The sequence below is a fragment of the Alosa sapidissima genome, chromosome 5, assembly GCF_018492685.1.
Source record: "Alosa sapidissima isolate fAloSap1 chromosome 5, fAloSap1.pri, whole genome shotgun sequence".
Lineage (NCBI taxonomy): Eukaryota > Metazoa > Chordata > Actinopteri > Clupeiformes > Clupeidae > Alosa > Alosa sapidissima.
In genome coordinates, this window is record NC_055961.1 from 4,462,927 (window position 1) to 4,487,162 (window position 24,236).

General features: G+C 44.7%; 2 protein-coding genes across 3 annotated transcripts in view; one reads left to right on the forward strand and one right to left on the reverse strand.

Moving 5' to 3' along the window:
- Positions 1-3,464: 3,464 nt before the first annotated feature.
- mrpl22 (mitochondrial ribosomal protein L22) lies at positions 3,465-5,920 on the reverse strand. The gene is made up of 7 exons (XM_042091926.1): positions 5,829-5,920; positions 5,684-5,726; positions 5,438-5,573; positions 5,041-5,106; positions 4,375-4,452; positions 4,142-4,211; positions 3,465-3,780 (listed from the first exon to the last, which is right to left on the reverse strand). Exons 1-7 carry the CDS (start codon positions 5,854-5,856, stop codon positions 3,572-3,574), a joined length of 630 nt encoding a protein of 209 aa, XP_041947860.1. The 5' UTR covers positions 5,857-5,920; the 3' UTR covers positions 3,465-3,571.
- Positions 5,921-6,132: 212 nt separating this feature from the next.
- The window catches only part of gemin5 (gem (nuclear organelle) associated protein 5), a 49,164-nt gene continuing 31,060 nt past the window's right edge, over positions 6,133-24,236 (forward strand). Inside the window, exons 1-13 of one of the 2 annotated variants that reach the window (XM_042091902.1) lie at positions 6,133-6,389; positions 6,520-6,674; positions 6,950-7,131; positions 8,219-8,379; positions 8,826-8,921; positions 11,147-11,279; positions 15,337-15,499; positions 16,534-16,746; positions 17,844-17,929; positions 18,790-18,872; positions 20,430-20,563; positions 22,085-22,158; positions 23,851-24,032. In XM_042091902.1, coding sequence (XP_041947836.1) covers positions 6,248-6,389; positions 6,520-6,674; positions 6,950-7,131; positions 8,219-8,379; positions 8,826-8,921; positions 11,147-11,279; positions 15,337-15,499; positions 16,534-16,746; positions 17,844-17,929; positions 18,790-18,872; positions 20,430-20,563; positions 22,085-22,158; positions 23,851-24,032 — 1,804 coding nt within the window. In that variant the 5' untranslated portion in view covers positions 6,133-6,247. The remainder of the gene's footprint in view (positions 6,390-6,519; positions 6,675-6,949; positions 7,132-8,218; positions 8,380-8,825; positions 8,922-11,146; positions 11,280-15,336; positions 15,500-16,533; positions 16,747-17,843; positions 17,930-18,789; positions 18,873-20,429; positions 20,564-22,084; positions 22,159-23,850; positions 24,033-24,236) is intronic. The other variant, XM_042091901.1, reaches the window with a different exon arrangement.

Consider the following 24,236-nt stretch of genomic DNA (forward strand, 5'->3'; position numbering starts at 1 on the left):
ATTTTAGCGATTAATTACTCATAGTCTTAATCACGAATGTAAATAACGTTTTGGGCATGTCTGAATTACCTTTCATATTTTAATAGCCTTAACCAATTGTGTCTGCGCAAGGCAGATATTTCTATACTTTCTATACTTCTATATTTCTTGTTCATATATTTTTTAATGAATCATGGGTGTGTTTTTGTCCATCAAACCAATGAGAGTAACATCTGCCATTAAAAACAAGGAGCACAAAATCAAACAGTGCATTGATATTTTGACGGTGTGTTTGAGGGGAAAAAAAGTTTTTAAATGACAATTGATTGAAACTTTACCATGAGAACAACCTGAGCTGCTTGAAAGAGGTCGGGGAGTGAGGGGTATTCAAATTTGAGGTCACCATTAACCACTTCCTGTCTTGTGATGATCTTTTAATCTCACACTTGGAAATAATCACATAGTGCATTTATAAAGTTGCCACAATGCTTTATGTCTTGCAGCTCAGTGCACCACTATCCGTCCAGTGCACCATGGATGCCGTTTATGTTCTACAGAAAGTTAAAAAGGAAAATGGTGCACATTGCATCACTATGTATCCGCTGACTTTTTGAGTACTTGCTTGACAGAGATGTATTATTTGAGAGTTCACATTTTAACACGAATTGAGTTTCATCAAGGCATATTTTCAAATCATTGTTTCCTACCAAACCATTAACTGATTGACCGTGAGAACAAGCTGAGCTGCTTGCAAGCACAGGAAACCGAAAGCTAAAACCACAACAGGCCTCAACCATGTCCTGCTGTGTGTCTGTAGAAGAGAATATATTTACACATTAGTTAGGACATTTGTAACTTCTCATAACTGACACAACTGAAGATAATCTATGAAGCCTTTATGGCACCTTGTTACTTAATCACAGTGTGTGTGTGTTTTACTAGGTATTTATGATCATCTACAGAGTGTGTGTGTTTTTAATAGGTATTCCATATGATGAGTGAACCCTTTTGTTATGAACACAACACCTACATATGGACATTATTGAACAGAACACATTCACACAGTCCTACACACTGATATATTAAGATGAGAACAAAACCCATGCACACATGTCGTAGCCTTAAAGGGACACCAGGCAAGCCTGATGCTTTTTCTCTACGAAACTCCCCCTCGCTCGGTCTGAAGCTCTTTTCCTTTTCTTTGCGTCTTCCGTCAAGGGTTTTCGCTGCTTCTTCGTCGGCTCTGCCATTATACACACGTTTGCAACAATCGCTAGAGTTTCATTAGCCTGCCTCTGTGCTGGGGATGCAGGATGTACACTGATCCTGCTTCGGTCGGCGGGTAGGATACACCGAACTTGCAAGTGGGATATTCTTCCTACAGGCAGTAGGGGCGGGCGAGAGAGCCTTCATTCGCCCCGTAATGAGTCATTTAACCATATACCGACTTACAAAGATGATTAATTAACACGAAAACGTTGCCTGGTGTCCCTTTAACTCCACCAATGACAGGTTCGGACCTCTCTGAGACACAATACCACACTGAGATAATATTAGCAATGTTATTTTATTGTACAGAGAGCATGGTCCAACAACACACAATGTTCAAACCCTACCCATTGAACTATTAGGCTGGGTGCAGATATGCTGACAATTCACAAGAAAATAAAATGAATTTGTATGGGTTGCTTTAACAGTCATGACTCCTGCACATCACTGCAGTCCATATGTGAGTGTGTTGGTTGAGCTTGGTGGGTGAGAGCTCAGTTGTTACTAGTCAGTGTTAGGTGCCGTCTGAGCAAGCAGACTGCATCTTCACCACAAACACCCTGATGCTGCAGACCAGCGGATGTGGCTGAGCATTGTTCTCAGAGACACACAGGAGGTGATAGTGACACATCACCTTCATTTGATCTTCAGTAATAAATACAGGTGTATCAAAGCAGTTCATTGACCTTTTCCATTCCTTGGCTTGTTAGGTGGTCAGAAAACAAACATTTTCAAGAATTTTTACTACATCCGGGGCGTCGGACTGGGGGTAAAACCAGTACTGATTACTAGGGCCCCAAGGGGAGGGAGGGCCCTTGAAAAGTCTGGAATATATGCATGAGGGCCCATCAGGACTGCCTATGCAGGGTCCCAGGATCTTATGCTATGCCCCTGTAGCCTACTACATTGACTATTAAAAGTCACAAAACAGTAGCCTACTGATAAAATAGGCCATAACTACCTGGATGATTTTCATTAACCTTTCATTCTTGGGTTTAGAATGGACCAAGGAAGAAAACATGATAGGCCTACACATCATCTTCAGACCAAGCTGAACACGTTGGCTTTTTCAATTTTTTATTTGTTGCTCTGTCTGAAAGTTACGCATCAATCCACTTTAGGGACGTGGCCTATAATAATTCACTTGTAACACTTTACTTGACAGTATTGACATAAGAGTGACATGGCACTGTCATGAACACATGACACTGTCATGACACATGTTTCCTAACCCTAATCTCTTACCCTAATCCTATAACCCTATCCCTAACCTTAAATCTAACCCTAATCCTAAATTGTTATGACAAAAACTGAATGTCACTTAATAACATAAGCGTTAGGTTGCAACCTGTTACGTTCTTGAATTTCCCCTTGGGGATCAATAAAGTATCTATCTATCTATCTATGTCATAAACATTTATGACTTGTTTATGACATGTTCATGACAGTGTCATGTCACTCTTATGTCGATACGGTCAGGCAAAGTGTAACCAATAATTCTATTACCTATATCGTACCTTGTAAAGGTCCAATCCTATTCAAACTTGATACACACAATTAATACTACATTCTATGGAAGCACACACCAAATTCTGTACAATTCAGTTAATAGGGCACGCTAAATTCCGCTAAAGGGCATTTCTTGCCAGATGCTTGGACCCCGACAATCACTGATTGCTACTTTTTTTCTTGAGGTTCAATGGCGGCTGTTCTCTTTGCTTTAAGTAACATTTTTCATTCTCTTGATAGAAATGCATTTATTCATCTAAGTTTATTTAGTTATGTGGTAAATCAAGCAAGTTCTTCTATAAATCTGCAATATACAGATTATATTGACCGTATAAAAAATCTGTGTGCAGGTTACATGATTATGAGGGTCTATGCGTGGACATAGGTCTAAGGATATTATGGTTTTGATAGTGTAGTGTACTGGTTTTGACTACTGGTTTTGTACTGGTGTAGTGTATTCTAGGCAGTACTTCTGTCAGAATCTTTCAATGCCAGTTCACATGTCTCAAACCAACGTCATGCATCTTAATGTCTCTCAATCATGTGTTTTTCTACACTCAGAAATAAGCAAACAAACAACTTACCCTACAACAAAGAGTGCAATAAGTGCTGCTCCTGAAATAACAGTGCTATTCCAAACCATGTTTGAATATTATGAGTAGTGGGTAAAGAAATTTGATTGTAATTCAAATAACCACTGCCACTCATAAGAGGTAAGCATTTATTCGGTTATTTACATGTGTACACACACACACACACACACACACACAGACAGACACACACACACACACAGAGCTGTTGTTGAGAAGCTGAACTAAAGAGAATGAATGATGGTGCGGTTCTTCATTTCCTGGACGTACTCCTTGGCCTGGTCGAAGCCCGTCTTGGTTTCGACCGCTGGAGGGGGGCCTTCCACCAGCTTGACAAAGTAATGGCAGTGCACCTTGTCCATGATGCCAAACATCCCCCTGCCATGGTAGCGGATCCGCTTCAGATACTTGCCCTTGGATGAGAAGGACTCCGCTGTACAGGGGAGAAAAGGGACAGGGAACCCACACGTTAAAAACACACGAGATACACTTTCTGAACCACAGCACAAGTTTCTTGTTGTTGATATACATTTCACCTAGCTTTTTCACACGCAAAGATACAATTCTGTGCTGAACATGCAAAGCTATTTGAATGGGAATCACTCCTGAAGTAAGCTAAATGTATACAGCAGACCAAATTATTGGATCATGATATTTCTTTATCCACCTACATGTTAAACAAAAACACAGACATAAATTCTCAAGGTTCTTTAAAAACAAACACTTTTTTTCCAATTACCTTTAAGAAATAAGAAACACAAACAAGTAGCAAAGAGACCGTTGTAAATGCTTACCAACATACAAATTAGATTTGTATTCAACATTATGACTCTTTACTGCCATCTCCTGGGCTTCTTGTAGAACCTAAAACAGTGGCAAAGAAATGCATTTAGCTATTACACACACACAGAGATCAGATGGCTAATACATGTCATGTACATAGCTAGACTACAAGGTTATATTCTACTCAACCTATACTGTAACTGACAAACAAAGTCAAAATGATGTATGCCTTTTGCCTCCTTACCTCCTTCATTATTTTGGCACCTTTCTTGTCATTAAACTCGAGCTGAGCAATGGCCTGGTCAATCGTCATTCCTCTGATCTGATCAAGTGTGGAAGAATAATTATGAAATTCACACAAACTATAGGTTGATAGAGATAGATTGATTGATGACTCACATTATTTATCCTGATTTTAAAGGTGCTCTAAGCGACGCCACACGTTTTTTAGGCTAAAACATTTTATGTCACTTACTGCAAACATCACCAAACCAACTGTTAGCTGTCTGTGTCCTGAATACACTGTAAAAAAAACTGTGATCTCTGTGAACAGCCCAGGCTCTAAAAACGGCAACAAAAACAACCTGGGCAAACTTAGCCCATAAAAACATAACAAACTGTTCTAGCAAATCACAGACGAGATGTGCGTTTAGGAGAGTTTCAATTGCACGGGAGCAGCACGGGAGGAAGGAGGAGGAAGTAGCGAGCTAGTTTATGTTTTGTTTGAAAGTCAACAGAAGTGACATTACCCAGCATCGCTTAGAGCACCTTTAATACCTCAACAAAATGAGCAAGGAACTTGGGGATTGAAATCAGCATGCAATCAATAAAGAAGGGTTGTACTTTATTCCATAGCATGTTTAATTCTCAACTACAGGCGTGTTTTGAGAAAAAGTAAATGATAGCTCACCAGTTTGGCTAAGTACCACATCTTGTCCTTGCTGTATTTAATTTGTCTTCGACAGTGGTGCACCTCCTGTTGGGCAACGTTGCATTTACATTAAACCAGCATGGTCACAGCATGATTCGTTTTCTATGACACTGCTGACACATAAAAATAACTAGGGAGTGACAATACACACTTCAGTGGTGAATTTCTGAAGCGCCAGACTGCTGTAGTTTTGCAAAGACTTTCTGATGTAATACATCCTACATAATGTCAATAATTGTAGGTAGCCATGCAGATTTAAATTAGGCTTATGCTGTGACTATTTTCATACCATAGTGACTTTGGAAACATCAGATATTATTTTGCTTGATCTCTCGTTTTTCTCCATAATTTACAACACTGACAGTTAAAAGCTTACCGCTGGTCGGCGTGGTTCATCGGCTTGCTGAGGTGGGTAGACGATCAGGTTGTTCCTCTCCCATTTCTTGCGCCCATCGAGGGGTGCACTTGTGTGAATACAACATGCAGTCTGCGGCAAAGCTACTCCACATAATCTGTCAGAACCAAACAAATCTATATGTGAAACTCAGCAGAGTATATTGTGCATGTTAGACGACATTAGCAGCGATGGTGCTGACGTCTCAGCAAACGAGTTTAGGCTAACCTTGAATGTATCTGTCCTGCAAACCGTCGGAGGACATTGAAACCTGTAAAAACCAAGTTGATATATGCATTAATGAAGCATATTTAGACACCGAGTGCTAAAATTCTGACCATTTCTTGTATATGAACATTTTAATATGTCTTACCTCCCCCTGTCAATGAGGGAGCAGCCATCTTTGATTTGTCTGGACGTTTTGCTCTACGGCATGAAGCGCGCACGACAGGACGCACTGTCCAGCATTCTATGAAGCAATGCAAATGATGATTGATGTACAGTGAATATGTCCATAAACATACATATTTGAATTATTTATGAATGACCACATTCAACCAGAAAACACAACATATCTGGCCTCAAATGCAGCGTTGTTAAAGCATATAAGTCTCCATTTATGGCATGCAAGGTTTGGTCCTTCTCGGTGTCCGTAGGATATTTACGACAGTTGAAGCAAGTTTACAGTATTTGCGTTGAATTGTCGCGGCGGCATGTGCTGTATATGAGGTCTACTGTATAGTTGCTGGAATTCGCACTTGAGTTAATAGATTTATAACATATATTTTCAGGATGCACGAGAGACTTCTGCCAGCCTCTCCGAACTGGTACTGTTCGCGATGTAGTGACACTAACGCTAATGGAATACTTGGGTTCGGAGCAAGAAACTCAATATACTTAGTGCAAGTGACAGCAACCTCACCAATTATATTGGGTAAGTACAACAAGTGCTGGATCTTTCAAATATCATTTGCTCAGTTCTTTTTAACTTTCCTAAAGAGAAAACGCCATCTAAGACAACCGAACTGCTTTGCCTGTACTATGATGTTTTCTTTCGCTTCCAGGAGAATTAGCTGGTCATAAGGAGAGAGTGTCAGGCTTTGTTTTCAGTCCACACCCCGGAGAAGAGAGCACTTGTGCCAGTACCTCTGATGACAGGACTGTAAAAATCTGGGACATTGAGAAGAAGGTCGTGATTTCAGAGCATAGCGCCCATGAAGTAAGCTGCTGTTCTCATGCTGTGGTGACATTCTCCTATAAGTGCACATCCTTGTTTGCCGAAATCAAGTCCCTAAGATAGTGAGTGAGAGTGACTGCACATTCTCCTATAGGTCTAAGTGCAAATCCTTATCTGTTAAAGTGAAGTCTGAATGATGGACAGTGACTGTATATTCTCCCATAAGTACAGGTTCTTGTCTGTTGAAGGGAAGTCTGTATACTGGACGGTGACTGTACGGTTTGTCCATTACATTTGTAAACGGTTTGTGGTTGCAGCACACGATCACAGCGCTGGACTGGTCGCGGCAGGAGAGGACCCTGGTGGTGACGGGTGATGAGAAGGGGGTGGTCATGTGCTTCTGGCACAACACCATCAACATCCACAGCTTCATGCCACAGCCCCGCGCCATCTTCTGCCTGACCTGCTCGCCCCACAACGATAACCACGTCGCCATCGGGTAAACACACACACACACACACACACACACACACACACACACACACACACACACACACACACACACACATTTACTATCATTGCATTGAAGACCAGCGGAATTGTGTGTGTGTGTGTGTGTGTGGTGAAGGCATCAGTGACCTATTCATTGAGCTTAATTCTGTTTCAATCTGTCCACATGTCTTTACTGGTCTTAAAAACCTTAATTAGTGTTAATTAGTGATTAACCAATTAGTGTTATGGATGTATTCACTGCTGAACCTTCCTGATGACATTAATGTCCAGTGATTTCCTTCCTAGCAAATTGCCTTCACTGTGTTTTGGTGGGAAGTAAATACATATAGTAATCAATTGAAGAAATGAAAACTCGCATATGTAGCGGATGCCAGCTAGCTTAGCTGTGCTTGTGGAATGTTGGTAAACCTCACTCTCCGACGCCTCAAGAGTGCTGCTGGCATGCGAGCCAGTAGCCTGGGCTTTTAGCTCAACTGCTCAACTGCTAATTTAACTCAACACACTCGCCTCCCGATCCGAGGCGCTGCTGTTCGCAGGTTCGAGTCCGGGCGTGTGCAGGTTACACATGCTGTACAGTACATCAGGGACACTTATGACATAGGCCTAAGGGCCCGAATATAGTCTGCGTCCTGCGCAAGTGACGTGTCATGAGAATTGCATCATCAACTTGGCATGCGGGGGTGACGTGTGCCTCCCAACATATGTAATCGCGCGTCAATCACGTGCGTTTTCGACGCATGCCGTATGTGATCGCGCGTCAATCATGTGCGTTTTCGACGCATGCCATATGAGATCACGCGTCAATCATGTGCGTTTTCGACGCATGACATATGTGATCGCGCGTCAATCAGATGTGATCGCTCGACAAATCACGTGCGTTTTCAATGCTTGACATGTGATCGCTCGTCAATCACGTGCGTTTTTCGATGCATGACACGTGATCGCGTGTCAATCACGTGCGTTTTCAACGCATATAAATGTGCACGGAGGAGTGTGCCACCTCCTTAACAGGCTGATTTAAAAAGTTGTGGTCGTCATGGTGTTCTCAATGCTCGTCAAAACGTCCCCTTCAGGTACAAAGACGGGCTGGTGGCTGTGATTGACATCAGCAAAAAAGGCGCTATGCTCCATCGGCTCCGGGGGCACGACGATGAAATCCATGCCCTGGTCTGGTGTCCCCGGCCTGGGGAGGAGGGCCTGTACAGCCGGCCGGAGGATGGGGGAGATGCTGGAGGTGTGTGTGTGTGTGTGCGTGTCTGTGTGCGTGTGTCTGTGTGCGTGTGTCTGTGTGTGTGTGTGCGTGCGCGTGTGTGTGTGTGTGTGTGCGCGCGCGTGTGTGTGTGCGCGTGTGCGTGTGTGTGTGCGTGTGTGTGTGCGCGTGCGCGTGTGTGTGTGCGTGTGCGCGTGTGCGTGCGCGCGTGCGTGCGCGTGTGTGCGTGCGTGTGTGTGTGCGCGCGCGTGTGTGTGTGTGTGTGTGTGTGTGTGTGTGTGTGTCCAACCCAGACGAAGTCACGGAAGCCTTCAAGATTCACACACACACATGCATACACAGAGTTATGTTGCAGACTGGTTGTGTGTGTGTGTGTGTGTGTGTGTGTGTGTTTTGCCTGACTTGGCTTTGGCTCATGTTTGCATTCCTCTCTCTCTCTCTCTCTCTCGGTTTCTCTGTTTTCCCTGCAGGTGCAGCGGTGGCTGAGGCAGGTGATGCTGGCTGCTACCTGGCCTCAGGTAGTAAAGACCAGACCGTGCGAATCTGGAGCACAGCCAAGGGCAAAGGTGAGCCAACCAAGCCTGATGTGTGTGTGTGTGTGTGTGTGTGTGTCTGTGTGTTTAGGTGTTGAGAAGGTCTCTGGAGCCTTGCGTGTGTGTGTGTGTGTGTGTGTGTGTGTTTAGGTGCTGAGAAGATCTCTGGAGCCTGATGTGTGTGTGTGTGTGTGTGTGTGTGTGTGTGTGTGTGGTTTATAGTTTTATAAATATCTATACTCTTTTGATCCTGTGAGGGAAATTTGGTCTCTTCATTTATCCCAATCTGTGACTTAGTGAAACAAACTCCGCACACAGTGGACACACAATGAGGTGAAGCACACACTAATCCCGGTGCAGTGAGCTGCCTGCAACAACAGCAGCGCTCGGGGAGCAGCAAGGGGTTAGGTGTTACAAGTCTGAAGCGCTAACCAGTAGGCCACGGCTGCCCCAATATAATAATTATAGTTACTAGTTTTCTAGACTCTGCCCAGGGACGTCTATGGCTTCACAGGTGTTTTGAACGAGCTCTTCAGAAATTCAACTTGGAACAGCAGTTCCCTACCGTTCATTGATTGATCAGTCAGAAATGAAGAGAGAGGAGTCCACTCTTAGACACAAGACAACATTATTTTTGATTGGTCAGTCAGACATGGAGAGAGGAATCCACTCTTTGACACAAGACAACATTATTTTTCTAAAATGTACTGGTATGTTTTTGATGATGAGTTTGATGATTGATTTCATTGTCATTGATGTCATTGATCAAAGATGTAAAGCTGCAATTTTTTAAACCACCAGCAGAGGTTGCTCTGCTGCTAAACTGATTTCCAAAGAACCATATTTGTGCTGTAAGCAACTGAACCGGTAGCATTTAATAAGACCAAAGACTTATAAGACTTGTAAGACTTATAAGAAAGAAAGTTGTTTGAACCCAACATACAGTAGAATTACATTGCATAGAGTAGATTGTGCAAGGGGGCCTTCACCACGATGATTAAAGGCATATTTAGCAAGTTCATGCAAGTTGTTGACCTTATTACAGTTTCAGTTCAAGTCCTTTTGATGGTAAATAGGAAGAACTGCGCCGCTTCTCAAGCGTAGCTTATCCCATCTACGGAGAACCAGTCATGCAACTTCACTCTCCCCCCAACGCGCAGAATCCTACTATTACCTAGCCTACTATTACCTTGTCAACATGGCTCTTGTCAGATATTTTGCCGGTTTATAAACAAGTCTGCATGTCCGTATCCAGGGGGAAGGGTGGTAGCCATGAGTAGTATTCAAGACAGATGAATGGATGGCAATGGTCATTCAGTGCTTCATATTTTATGCCCAGGACAGAAACTCAATCAAGGATGTCAATAAGAAATCCCTAAATGAGCTTAATTCCCAGACAGTATGTGCACTCATGCACTTCTTTACTCAGTCATTGTGGTTAAGAATCTTTCCTTTGGGTGGCGCTGTGTCGCAACTGACTACAGCACCAGTGCCATATTTGGTCCATGTGCCCTCTGGGACCCGCGTTCGAGTCTGACCTGGGTCATCTTGAATTTCCCCTTGGGGATCAATAAAGTATCTATCTATCTATCTATCTATCTATCTATCTATCTATCTCCTGATCCCACCCCATTTCTCTTTCCCACACACACACACACACACATTCACACACACTCCTGATCCCACCCCATATCTCTTTCACACACACACACACACACACACACACACACACCTGATCCCATCCCATTTCTCTTTCCCACACACACACACACACACCTGATCCCACCCCATTTCTCTTAACCACACAAACACACACACACACACTCCTGATCCTACCCCATATCTCTTTCACACACACACACACACACACACACACACACACACACACCTGATCCCATCCCATTTCTCTTTCCCACACACACACACACACACACACACACACCTGATCCCACCCCATTTCTCTTTCCCACACACACACACACACACACACACACACACACACACACACACACACTCCTGATCCCACCCCATTTCTCGTTCCCACTCGCTTCCTTTCAATCTTTTCACTATCCTGTTGTACTAAAAGTACGTATGTATAAAATATATGTATAATATACATATATTTTACACATACATACAATATATATATATATATTGTTTTTTTTTTTCTAAAAAATATATGTGTACAAGTGAATGTGATCTATCAGTCTAATGAATTGGGATCTCCCTACTCTGTCACTTGTCCTCCACCCTGATAGCCGTCATGACCTTGAAGCTGCCCTTCCTGAAGAGGCGGGGAGCGACGGTGGATCCTGGCGTGAAGGAGAGGATCTGGCTGACCGTCCACTGGCCCAAGGGCATGCCTACTCATGTGGTGTCCAGCTGCTTTGGGTAGGACACACACACACACAGACACACACACAGACACACACACAGACACACACACAGACACACACACAGACACACACACAGACACACACACAGACACACACACACCACAGCAGCAAAATCAGTCAGCAGACTGTAGACCCTCTAGCATCTCACATTTAAAGAATGTTACATGAAAAAAGTTCAGCATCCGGATGCTGATCTGGATCCGTAGGATCATGTAGGGGGAGAGAGGCCCTGGTGGAGACCCTGGTGGATATGCTGGTGGGGGAGGATGATGCTGATGGAGACAACACTTAAAGTACTTATAAGATATTTATAATGCATCTGTAAAAACATTACTTAGTTCCTGGCTAGGTAAAAATGGAATTCATAATTCGGGGTCCGGCCCACGGCCTATCTATCTTGCAGGGAAATTAGAATTGAGTACATCTGTTTGGGTGTGTTTCCTGATACTTGTACACCTCCACTAACACACCTCATCCACAAGGGGGCACTAGCTCACATCTTGGTCCTGGCAGCTATTTAACCCATTCACGCCGGATGCTGCATGACGCAACATTCTATCTCCCGCCTGTTGCTGCATAGCGCAACATTGAATCTCCCGCTGGTTGCTGCGTAGCGCAGCATGCTTTTTATTTCATGTTTCTAGGTGCTACAGAGGCTTAGATATTAAATTTTGGTAGACGTTGACAATTTTTTGTATTTTTTTAGAAAACCCACAGGAAATGAGATTATTTAGTCTAGAATGCCATAGGATTCTATAGCTGTTTTTAGAAGGCATTTTAGGAGTAAATGGGTTAAGGCCACAAAGTAATGTTGAAGGCGGATGAGTCAGCTTGTTGCTTACCAAAGACCAGATGTACTCTCTGACTACCTAAAACATCAACTTGTTGCTCACCAAAGACCAGATGTACTCTCTGACTACCTAAAGCATCAACTTGTTGCTCACCAAAGACCAGATGTACTCTCTGACTACCTAAAACATCAACTTGTTGCTCACCAAAGACCAGATGTACTCTCTGACTACCTAAAACAATTTTTTAATGAAGAAGCTGAGCCTGTACAGAAACACACTGGGTTGCTCAACATTCTGCAGCACACCACTGGAAAACCACTGAACTAGTGGGGGAGCTGGGAAGCAGAGCTCCTCGAGGGGAGGCATAGGGTGGGTCGGTACTGGATTAAAGGTAAACTGCATATGGTGGGTCTGTCCTGGACTAAACCGCATAGGGGGGGTTGGTACTGGACTAAAGGTAAACCGCATAGGGAACCGCATAGGGTGGGTCTGCACTGGACTAAAGGTAAACTGCATAGGGGGGGTTGGTACTGGACTAAAGGTAAACCGCATAGGGGGGGTTGGTACTGGACTAAAGGTAAACTGCATAGGGGGGGTTGGTACTGGACTAAAGGTAAACTGCATAGGGTGGGTCGGTACTGGACTAAAGGTAAACTGCATAGGGTGGGTCGGTACTGGACTAAAGGTAAACTGCTGTCCCCTTGGTACTTGATCCACGATAGTTCACACACACTGACTTATCACGTTAACACACACATTAGGTGAAGGGCCTGGTCTGGGTAGCATGTACAACTTCCCCCAGACGAGCTGAGAGCTTGATGCTAAACAGGAGTTCCTTTACACGAAGGACTAGTAGTTTAAATGAAAACAGACACCTACCACACATACTGTACACACACACATACACACACACATAGACACACACACACACACACACACACACACGCACACACGCACGCACGCACGCACACACGCACACACGCACACACACACAAAGACACAAACACACACACACACAGACACACACACACACACAAAGACGGGGTCAAAGGCATAGAGAAACCAACTCAAGTAGTATCTGCCCACTGATCATTTATTTGTCTCTGAATGTGAAAGTGTCTACATCTGTGAGAGCTACACATGCCTTATGTCCAGTAGTGGATATTCCCCTGGATTGTCCAATCCAAACACACACACACACACACACACACACACACACACACACACACACAGACACAGACACACACATACAAACGAACCAATCCAGTGTGTGTGTGTGTGTGTGTGTGGTTGTACACTTTGGGTTGGGTACACTGCTAGAAGCTATTTTCATGGATTTCCGAAGAAGAAAACAAAATATTACCCCTGGCCAGAAGTTTCAAATGCCATTCTTTGTCATTTGGATTTCCTGTTATTGTTCACTAGAAGAATAGCAGGAAATCTCCATATTACAACCCTTTTGAGACGAGGGGGGGGGGGGCGGGGGGGTGCATAAAAACATCTCAGAGAAAGAGAAGAAATGAGAGGAAGAGAAAAGAGGGTCAGAGAAGAGAGTTGCTCTGTCTTGAAACCATTTTGAATCTAAAATGGCAACCAGTCCAAAAATGCTCACAGGCCTCTGCAGCAGGCCTAATCAAACTATTCAGCTCAGGATGCCAGTGCAGGTGTGCCTTTACAAATTAATAATGATAATAGCCACCAATTAACCACAGGTAGTGACATCACTGAAGCCCCATCTGTCAGACAGTGCTTTCCCTACCATGTGACCTAACCTATCCTAGCAGTCTGCATTTGTTCAATGATTCAACTTGACATTATAGTAAAAGATGATAGATAGATAGATAGAAAGATAGAAAGATAGATGCTTTATTGATCCCCAAGGGGAAATTCAAGGAAATTCAATTCAAATCCTCCACATGTCTCCTCTAACAGACAAATGCACAAATAGCAAACAGAAAGGCATTCAAAGTCCCCTCTGGACTTTACATGACAAAAAAACCTCTAAAATATATTTTTTATAAAAAGTCACAAGCAAAGGCCATTTGTTTATTTCATATTACTTCTAGAATAATCATGGTAATCTTATACATACTTTAGTTCAACAACATATCAACTCATACAAGCAATTTCAAGGACCTCACACATTTCAAGGACCACAATGGAAATAAGCCCTGTGGCTTTGATGTTCTTATTCTTTTGAGCAAAAATGTACAAAAATACATTTTATTTTTTGATTGATTTTTATAGCAAACGTCCTTTGTACAATAAAGTTATTAAAAAAACAATCAACCAATCAGTCAATCAATCAGAATCCCCAGAAATCTGAACAACATAACATTTGGAACTCTGAACTTAGCTGGCTCTTGCACTACTCCCCTCCTAGTGTTTCCGACGGACATTATGTAATTGAACGTGTGTCTGAACGAAGCGAAGAACATGCGGAGATTCTGTTCATGTGCGTGTTCAACCTGTTCAACCACGTGGAGATTCTGTTCATGTGCGTGTTCAACCTGTTCAACCACGTGGAGATTCTGTTCATGTGCGTGTTCAACCTGTTCAGCCACGTGGAGATTCTGTTCATGTGCGTGTTCAACCTGTTCAACCACGTGGAGATTCTGTTCATGTGCGGTGTCCTTCACACATAATGCTCGCATGTAAGCATCATATCTGAATTACCTGATGGGTCGGGCATCCGTTTGACAAAGATTTGCATATACTGCAGAGGACATGTTTGAAAGCAGCTATTGATTATGTACAGTATTATCTGAATGTACTGAATGTGATTCTGATTAGTGTGTGAAATATACAGGGTATTTCTAGCCTGGCTAACGTCAGACCTCATCTTATTGAGATGGGGTCTGGGAACTAAACGTTCATTTTCTTGTATTTGAAATGTGGTTTACGAATGCCCAGAGCCGTTTATTGAACGCTACGATTGTCTATCAAATGCGCCTGTACGTAGCTCATAACCGCTTCGGTGTGTCGTCATCGGCTTGCTGTCCCCCCTCCATTCTGTGATTGGTTCCTTCGTTGAGGTGAAGTCCATGGAATCCAGGCTGCCTAGCAGCATGAATAAAATTGCACACGTAAGGGAGCATGGGAAAACCCAGGCTAGAGTGTTTCGGTATTGTTCATAATCCTCATCTTAATGTCACTGTTTGGCTCTGGTGTGTGTGTGGTGTGTGCCTATGTGTGCGTGTGTGTGTGTGTGCGCGTGTGCGTGCTTACGTGCGTGTGCGTTTATCAATGGTTTGCATGCAGAGGGGAGCTGGTGTTGTGGGACCTCACCAAATCGGACAAGCAGAGGTGGACTCTACTGGGCTCGTCAGCAGACGGTCAGAACCATAGCCGGATCATCTTCAACCTGTCCTCCACCGTGGTGGACGGCACCGAGTTCCTGATCAGCACTTCCATGGACAGAGAGGTGAGGCAGTCCGCATACATATCCCACAATGCACTCTGTCCGCATACATATCCCACAATGCACTATGCCCGCTGAAGGTGCTCTCCTTTGAGTGTGTTGATACTCGTGAGTGGTGTGAATGATAATGGACGTCATTTTACTCAAACTCAGAGCAGACTGAATTCAATAATTTATCTTAGAATCAATTATTTTTAGATTGTTCAATATATCTTTGAATTTCCACATGGGAATCAATAAAGTATCTATCTATCTATCTATCTATCTATCTATCATCAAAGCAGGGATTAGAAACAGTTTCAATTTTAGATAACCGGGTAATAACGGTAGGCCTGTTTATTGTTCCAGTTAACCTTTCACTGAGTATTATTCAAAAGTCACCTGCCCACACAGTGTTCCGCAGACCCCTTATAGGGTGGATTTAGTCAGATCTGATGAATCAGTGTTTCCCTTGTACTGTATAACAGGCTTAAGCGTACTATGAATTGATAAAATAGATTTTCATATCCAACACTATCTAACCGCCTTTTCTAAGCATGTAGCCTAAATTACTGAAACAAACAACACTAAGAAAATATCTAGGCAGAGTGTCTTGCAGTTGGTAGCAAAATCATATATAACTTATAAACCTGTATTTGTTTGGACTACAATCTATGTGTGTGTGTGTTTGGATGTGCGTTTCCTGGTAGATAAAGTGTTGGAGCTTGTATTTGTAATCTATATGTGTGTGTTTGGATGTGCGTTTCCTGGTAGATAATGTGTTTGAGCCTGCATTTGTAATGTACAGTATATGTGTGCGTTTGGGTGCTCGTTTCCTGGTAGATAAAGTGCTGTAGCCTGTATTTGTAATGTATGTGTGTGCGTTTGGACGTGCGTTTCCTGGTAGATAAAGTGTTGGATCCTGTATTTCTAATGTGTGTGTTTGGACGTGCGTTTCCTGGCAGATAAAGTGCTGGAGCCTGTATTTGTAATGTATATGTGTGCGTTTGGATGTGCGTTTCGTAATGTGTGTGTTTGGGTGTTTTGTTTCCTCGTAGATAAAGTGCTGGAGCCTGTCGACGCTGGAGTGCAGCTGGTCCCTCCCCACCCTGGGGGGGTTTGTGTACGCGCTCAGCTTCTCGCCGGTGGCCTCGGGCCTGCTGGCCGTGGGGGTTGGGGACAACATGATCCGTGTGTGGAACACCCTCTCTCTGCAGAGGAAGTACGACACACGGCTCTTCTGGCAGGGCATCAGGTCCAAAGTGACCGCGGTGAGAACACACACATAAACCTAAATGAACCCAAGATCCACGCACAGCCTGCTTAGGTGAGAACACACACATAAACCTAAATGATCCCAAGATCCACGCACAGCCTGCTTAGGTGAGAACACACACATAAACCTAAATGATCCCAAGATCCACGCACAGCCTGCTTAGGTGAGAACACACACATAAACCTAAATGATCCCAAGATCCACGCACAGCCTGCTTAGGTGAGAACACACACATAAACCTAAATGATCCCAAGATCCACGCACAGCCTGCTTAGGTGAGAACACACACATAAACCTAAATGAACCCAAGATCCACGCACAGCCTGCTTAGGTGAGAACACACACATAAACCTAAATGAACCCAAGATCCACGCACAGCCTGCTTAGGTGAGAACACACACATAAACCTAAATGATCCCAAGATCCACGCACAGCCTGCTTAGGTGAGAACACACACATAAACCTAAATGATCCCAAGATCCACGCACAGCCTGCTTAGGTGAGAACACACACATAAACCTAAATGATCCCAAGATCCACGCACAGCCTGCTTAGGTGAGAACACACACATAAACCTAAATGATCCCAAGATCCACGCACAGCCTGCTTAGGTGAGAACACACACATAAACCTAAATGATCCCAAGATCCACGCACAGCCTGCTTAGGTGAGAACACACACATAAACCTAAATGAACCCAAGATCCACGCACAGCCTGCTTAGGTGAGAACACACACATAAACCTAAATGATACCAAGATCCACGCACAGCCTGCTTAGGTGCAGGTAGATTGCAGGAACATGCTTAAATAGCAAAAAAATAAGATGGCTCTACCGCACACTGTTGACGTTTACTCGATTTTATTCTGAATAAAATCGAGTAAACGTCAACAGTGTGCGATAGAGCCATCTTATTTTTCTACAAACATAACCTGATTGGGGGGATTTCCAGAAAGCCATTGATGATAGCATCTCACTCTATCTCTCTATCTCTATCTCTCTATCTCTCCCTCTCTTTCTCTCCCTCACTCTATCTCTATCTCTCTATCTCTCCCTTTCTTTCTCTCCCTCTCTCTCTCCATTTTCTGTACAGCTTGCCTGGCATCCCTCTAAGGAAGCTCATCTGGCCTTTGGAACAGACGATGGAAAAGTGGGTGTTTACGACGTTTTCTCAAACAAGTAAGAAACTGGATGCAGACTTAAGTCATTAATTGCTAAACCCTAGGGTTGTTGCTGATTGCTGCTGTGGTCAAAATTACTCCAAGACAACTGGTGTGAGACTGCAGCTTTATTCACGATACCGGGAGCAAGTCACCCACATGAAATGTCAAAGTAACAAGCACATCACCCACACATCTGTGGGTGATGCCAGTACCCCTCACACACACATGGAAAATCACAAGATACTTTCCCCCAACAATTCCATCGTTTGAACGTTTGAAGTATGAACAGAGATAAGGATGTTACAAACCCCTTAACCTACTAATGGCCGAGGTATGTCTGTGTCCTTGGGGTGAAGACAATCAGACACCCTACAGCAAACAGTCTTCTCACTCTCTGGAAATTTCCACTGAGGGAAGCTTCAGGGACACAGAAGAATGAAGGGCACCATTTTCTCAGAGCACATGTGCACGGTTACACTAAACATTTCAGTAAATGAGAAACCTATATCAAAATTATACCACACTGTATCATTAAAACTATTAACAAACAATAAAAACAAATTGTTTCATAGACATCACATATACAGTAAACATGAAGTCCGCTGTGAGAATTGTCTCATGTTTACTGTGCGCGTGAGTGTGTACTGTGTGGCTACGTGTGTGTTTATGTGTGAGTTAGGGTGAGTGTTTACGGTGCGTGTGTGTGTGAGTGTTTACTGTGTGTGTGTGTGTGTGTGCTTGTGTGTGTGTGTGTGTGTGAGAGTGAGTGTTTACTGTGTGTGTGTGTGTGTGTGTGTGTGTGAGTGAGTGTTTACTGTGTGTGCGTGCGTGCGTGTCGTGTGTGTGTGTGTAATCATTCTCCTCTGTTATCATCAGACCACCCCAGAGCTCCAGCACGTACCACAAGAAGACTGTGTACACGCTGGCCTGGGGGCCACCCATCCCTCCGCTCAGTTTCGGTAAGCGATTGCTCATGTCTTAAATGTTTACATTGCATTGCATTACATTACAAGGATTTCACATTTTTCTGTAGCCTGGAAAATCCAGACCCTGATAATCTAGAAAGATTAAGGGTCTGGCAAAGAGCAATGTAATGGCCCAACTCGAGGGGCGGCAACAAGCATGCATTTAAAAATCTCACTGCACGCAATTGGATAACACTAGACCATGTTTACTCTGAATGATTTCGGACTTTGACGCAATCAGATAACACTACGACCAATGTGTACTGTCCTCCAACGTTGCAGCGCTGTCTTCATCAGTTTAGCTGGTTCCCCGGAATGCAAGGGGAAAAAGTAACGTGCATCATTGCTCTTTGCCAGAGTGTCTCGCAGAGACAATTCCATTGTGCTCTTGCGAGAACTCTGGATTTCCAGGGTAATTTTTCTGCCCACTGCACCGTGAATTTCCTTTTTATTGATTATTAACAGGCTTCATGATTTAACAGTTTTAACTAAGTTTTAATGATGATTTTGGTCCATTATCACTTGGTATATCTACAATGGCCTCTATGCACATCATCCACTTACGGGTAGATCTACATCCTCGTTACGCTGTACACAGTAGGCTATGACAGAAAATTACAGATTACTGGTCTGTCATTTTTAATATAGTATTGCTAGTCGAACAAAATAGCTAAAGTTATCTAACCAGTTAAGTAAAATCAGTTGCTTGGTTAAGATGTAGCATGTTAATGTTAGCTACCTACCCTCATAGCTGTTAAAGGGGAATCCCGGCAATTTTTCATATAGATCTCCATTTCTCGAGGTCACCGAGTACTGTCGGTATGAAAAAAACCCAAAAACAATCGGTTTTAGCTAGCTCGAGTTGCTTTAGCGCTACACTCTGGGGGCATGAAATTGGGGGCTTGGGAAAACGTAATGTACATTTGAAATCCTTTTTCCCGTTTGCTGGAGGGAGTGGCACACAACATTTTCATAAGTTGGTCTATATTACCGTGAGACGAGGTAGGTTTTTAAGACAACGACGATCGAAAAGAGCCATATCTGTCAATGTATTGACGTAACCAGGATGTTGATCTGCCGGTATGAGCAAATCCGGAATGGAGACGTGAATAGAGCGCAACCAAAGTCCTTTTAGGCAAGTCCCTCCACTCGGCGGCCATATGGCGGCGCTTTTTGGGCACTCATCGGGCATCCATCTCGGCAGAAATGCGTGTGCGCACGGCTTCACGACACCAATCTTGCTCCAGCGTCGAGATCACAACACATGATTGGCACGATGTCTTCACAACACACCATATGATTGGCTCAATGTATTCACATCACACCACATGATTGACTCAATGTATTCACATGTCAACGTTTTGCCGAGGAAGGGGTGTGATATGTGTAGTAACGGCCATATTGGCGTGACAAACTAGCCCCATGCATTTCTATGGAGGGCTTTTGAGTGCTGTGTCTCCTCATTAGAAAGTCTCTGGCGCAACAGCTTCAGTGTGTCTCTCACAGGAGAGGTGTGTACTGTGTGTCTCCTGATGACAAAATGTCTTCCAGGTGGTGGTGATAAGCCCTCGAACAGCCTGTACAGCTGTGGAGGGGAGGGGGTCATATTCCAGCACGACCCCTGGAAGCTCTCAGCAGACGCCTCCAACATAGACAAGCTCATCTGCGACACCAACCAGATCAAGGTAAGGTTACAGAGTTTCAGGAGACCAATCAGATCAAGGTAAGGTTACAGAGTTTCAGGAGACCAATCAGATCAAGGTATGGTTACAGAGTTTCAGGAGACCAATCAGATCAAGGTAAGGTTACAGAGTTTCAGGAGACCAATCAGAACAAGGTAGGTAATGTTACAGAGTTAAAGGAGACCAATCAGGCAAGAGTGGTTACTGGAACCCATCTGATGACAAAACAACCAAAATAGCAGATTTTCGATAATTAGAAAATGTATAAATTCTGGCTGTTAAATACACCCTTTTAACACGGATTGGAAGGGGCAGAAATACTTTAACAGAGCAAGCAGGGCCCATATTTTATCTGACTTGAACATTGGCTACCTGCATAAGGTTATCACTTCACTGCTGCTTGACACTACCCTGCATGGACCATATTTCACGTTAACAGTGGAGATGTTAGCAAAACTATAGCGTTTGGTAAATGGAAATGCAGATCTTCTCCCTAATTCATTTATTTGCGCAACAACCCACATTATGCGCTCACTCCAGCGAGTCAAGCGAAATAAATGTAGCCTACTTTAAATCTGTCATCGCCATAGGCTATTTGGTTTTTTCGTGCAGTGAATTAGGCTATCCAATCGCTATGCTGTTTTCATGAACATTACAGGAATCCACTTCATTCATTGTTTTATACTGTATATCGTTGCTTCTAGCCTACCCATGAGTCGTTGCAGACGCGCATACGCATTGAATGAGCACTCATAGCCTACCACTACCACCTAATGTTATGCCTCTATATTTTATGAATTAAGAAGGGTCATTCCACGTCAGTTCAACCAGGGCCCACGCACTTAGGTCTCAAAAAATTCTGAAAAAATGACCAGGTGTACCTATGTTACCCAGGAGACACACTGTAAAATTACTCTTATGTAATAATAAGACTTACTCTTATTCAATCTCTTAATCTTAATCTTAATCTAAGTGCGTGGGCCCTGGTTGAATTGACGTGGAATGACCCAGAAGTATTTATTGATCAGGGAAACATTTAGTTTCTTTTTCTTTTGGTCTGTGGTTCCATAACACCATTGAGTTGTGCCGCAAATTAACATACAGAAGCACTGGGCATAATCTAGCATAAATTCGTGGCTCGGTGGACCAGCAATCTATTCGTCGAGGAGGCTTGTAGTTTGAAGATCATAGACCATAGGTCATAGACAGAGAAAGCCTATCCAGTTGCTTCGTATAGCACTCGTTTTTTTTGTTTGTTTTGGCGGACCGGTTAGGTCCAGCCTACAGCCCGGCACCTGTCTGTGGACGGGGGGTCGGAGACCCCCGATCTAGAGCATTTAATAAGATGCGTAATATTGTGTCATGGATATGATTGTGTGTCTGACGATACAGCATTTCACTTTGCCCTAATGTCTCTCTCTCTCGTGTGTGTGTGTGTGTGTGTGTGTGTGTGTGTGTGTGTGTGTGTGTGTGTGTGTGTGTGTGCGCGCATGTGTGTGTGTTTGTGTATGTGTGTTTTCACAGCACAAACTATCACCTCATACCGATTTCAGCTGGAAGCCAGATGGGAAAGTACTGGCCATTGGGAATGAGGATGGGTAAGTGAGTCCCTTGTGCTTAAAGTAACTCCACGTACCTCTGCTTGTTAACGGAGTAATCTGGTGATTTTTCACACAGATCTCCGGTTCTTGAAGTCCTTAATTAGGAGGCAATTTCCCGGCAAGAAAAATGTTGTTTCAGGAAACCTGGCAGAACTTGGGGGGAAGCATGCCTTGACCAGATGCTACTGTAGGGAAGGGAAGCCTGGCAGAACTTGGGGGGAAGCATGCCTTGACCAGATGCTACTGTAGGGAAGGGAAGCCTGGCAGAACTTGGGGGGAAGCATGCCTTGACCAGATGCTACTGTAGGGAAGGGAAGCCTGGCAGAACTTGGGGGGAAGCATGCCTTGACCAGATGCTACTGTAGGGAAGGGAAGCCTGGCTGAACTTGGGGGGAAGCATGCCTTGACCAGATGCTACTGTAGGGAAGGGAAGCCTGGCAGAACTTGGGGGGAAGCATGCCTTGACCAGATGCTACTGTAGGGAAGGGAAGCCTGGCAGAACTTGGGGGGAAGCATGCCTTGACCAGATGCTACTGTAGGGAAGGGAAGCCTGGCTGAACTTGGGGGGAAGCATGCCTTGACCAGATGCTACTGTAGGGAAGGGAAGCCTGGCAGAACTTGGGGGGAAGCATGCCTTGACCAGATGCTACTGTAGGGAAGGGAAGCCTGGCAGAACTTGGGGGGAAGCATGCCTTGACCAGATGCTACTGTAGGGAAGGGAAGCCTGTAGGGAAGGGATGCCTTGACCAGATGCTACTGTAGGGAAGGGAAGCCTGGCAGAACTTGGGGGGAAGCATGCCTTGACCAGATGCTACTGTAGGGAAGGGAAGCCTGGCAGAACTTGGGGGGAAGCATGCCTTGACCAGATGCTACTGTAGGGAAGGGAAGCCTGGCAGAACTTGGGGGGAAGCATGCCTTGACCAGATGCTACTGTAGGGAAGGGAAGCCTGGCAGAACTTGGGGGGAAGCATGCCTTGACCAGATGCTACTGTAGGGAAGGGAAGCCTGGCAGAACTTGGGGGGAAGCATGCCTTGACCAGATGCTACTGTAGGGAAGGGAAGCCTGGCAGAACTTGGGGGGAAGCATGCCTTGACCAGATGCTACTGTAGGGAAGTGAAGCCTGGCTGAACTTGGGGGGAAGCATGCCTTGACCAGATGCTACTGTAGGGAAGGGAAGCCTGGCAGACCCTTGTGCTCAGTGGATAGAAGTGCCTAGACAAGGTGCTATTGTGGGGAAGGGGGTGCTATTGTAGGGAAGGGGGTGCTATTGTAGGGAAGGGGGTGCTATTGTAGGGAAGGGGGTGCTATTGTGGGGAAGGGGGTGCTATTGTAGGGAAGGGGGTGCTATTGTAGGGAAGGGGGTGCTATTGTAGGGAAGGGGGTGCTATTGTGGGGAAGGGGGTGCTATTGTAGGGAAGGGGGTGCTATTGTGGGGAAGGGGGTGCTATTGTGGGTACAAGTGAATCTTCTCCATCCTGGCCTGCCTCTTTCCTCTTTACACTGTAGCTAGTGACAGGAGCTGCATCTATGCGTGGGGGGGGGGGGGGGGGGGGGTGTCTAACACTGCTTGTGTTGTGTTACCAGCTGTGTGTCTCTAACAGGCTCTCCCCAGCGGGGCCCAGTCTAGAAGAGCTGCAGGTGTGTGTGTGTGTGTGTGTGTGTGTCTAACAGGCTGTCCCCTTCCACAGCTCTATCGGGGTGTTTGCGGCGCCCAGTCTGAAGCAGCTGTGCAGTGTGGAGCAGCATCACAAGATCATCAACACCCTGCGCTGGCACCACGCCCACGGCTCCTCCCCCGACCTGCACGCCCTGCTGGCGTCCGGCTCCAGCAACGCCGTCGTCTATGTGCACAACCTCCGCAACGCCATCGGTAAGAGGCACGCTCAGGCACAACCTCCGGAATGCCATTGGTAAGAGGCACGGTCAGGCACAACCTCCGCAACGCCATCGGTAGATGGTCAGGCACAACCTCCGCAACGCCATCGGTAGATGGTCAGGCACAACCTCCGCGACGCCATCGGTAGACGGTCAGGCACAACCTCCGCAATTCCATCGGTAGACGGTCAGGCACAGG

Excerpts from the sequence above, each read along its gene's own strand:
- mrpl22 (XM_042091926.1), bottom strand. The coding sequence starts at position 5,856 with ATGGCTGCTCCCTCATTGACAGGGGGAG. Across the intron at positions 4,453-5,040 it reads TGTGGTACTTAGCCAAACTG|ATCAGAGGAATGACGATTGA; the intron begins GTGAGCTATCAT and ends ACACTTGATCAG. Across the intron at positions 4,212-4,374 it reads GTGCCAAAATAATGAAGGAG|GTTCTACAAGAAGCCCAGGA; the intron begins GTAAGGAGGCAA and ends CCACTGTTTTAG.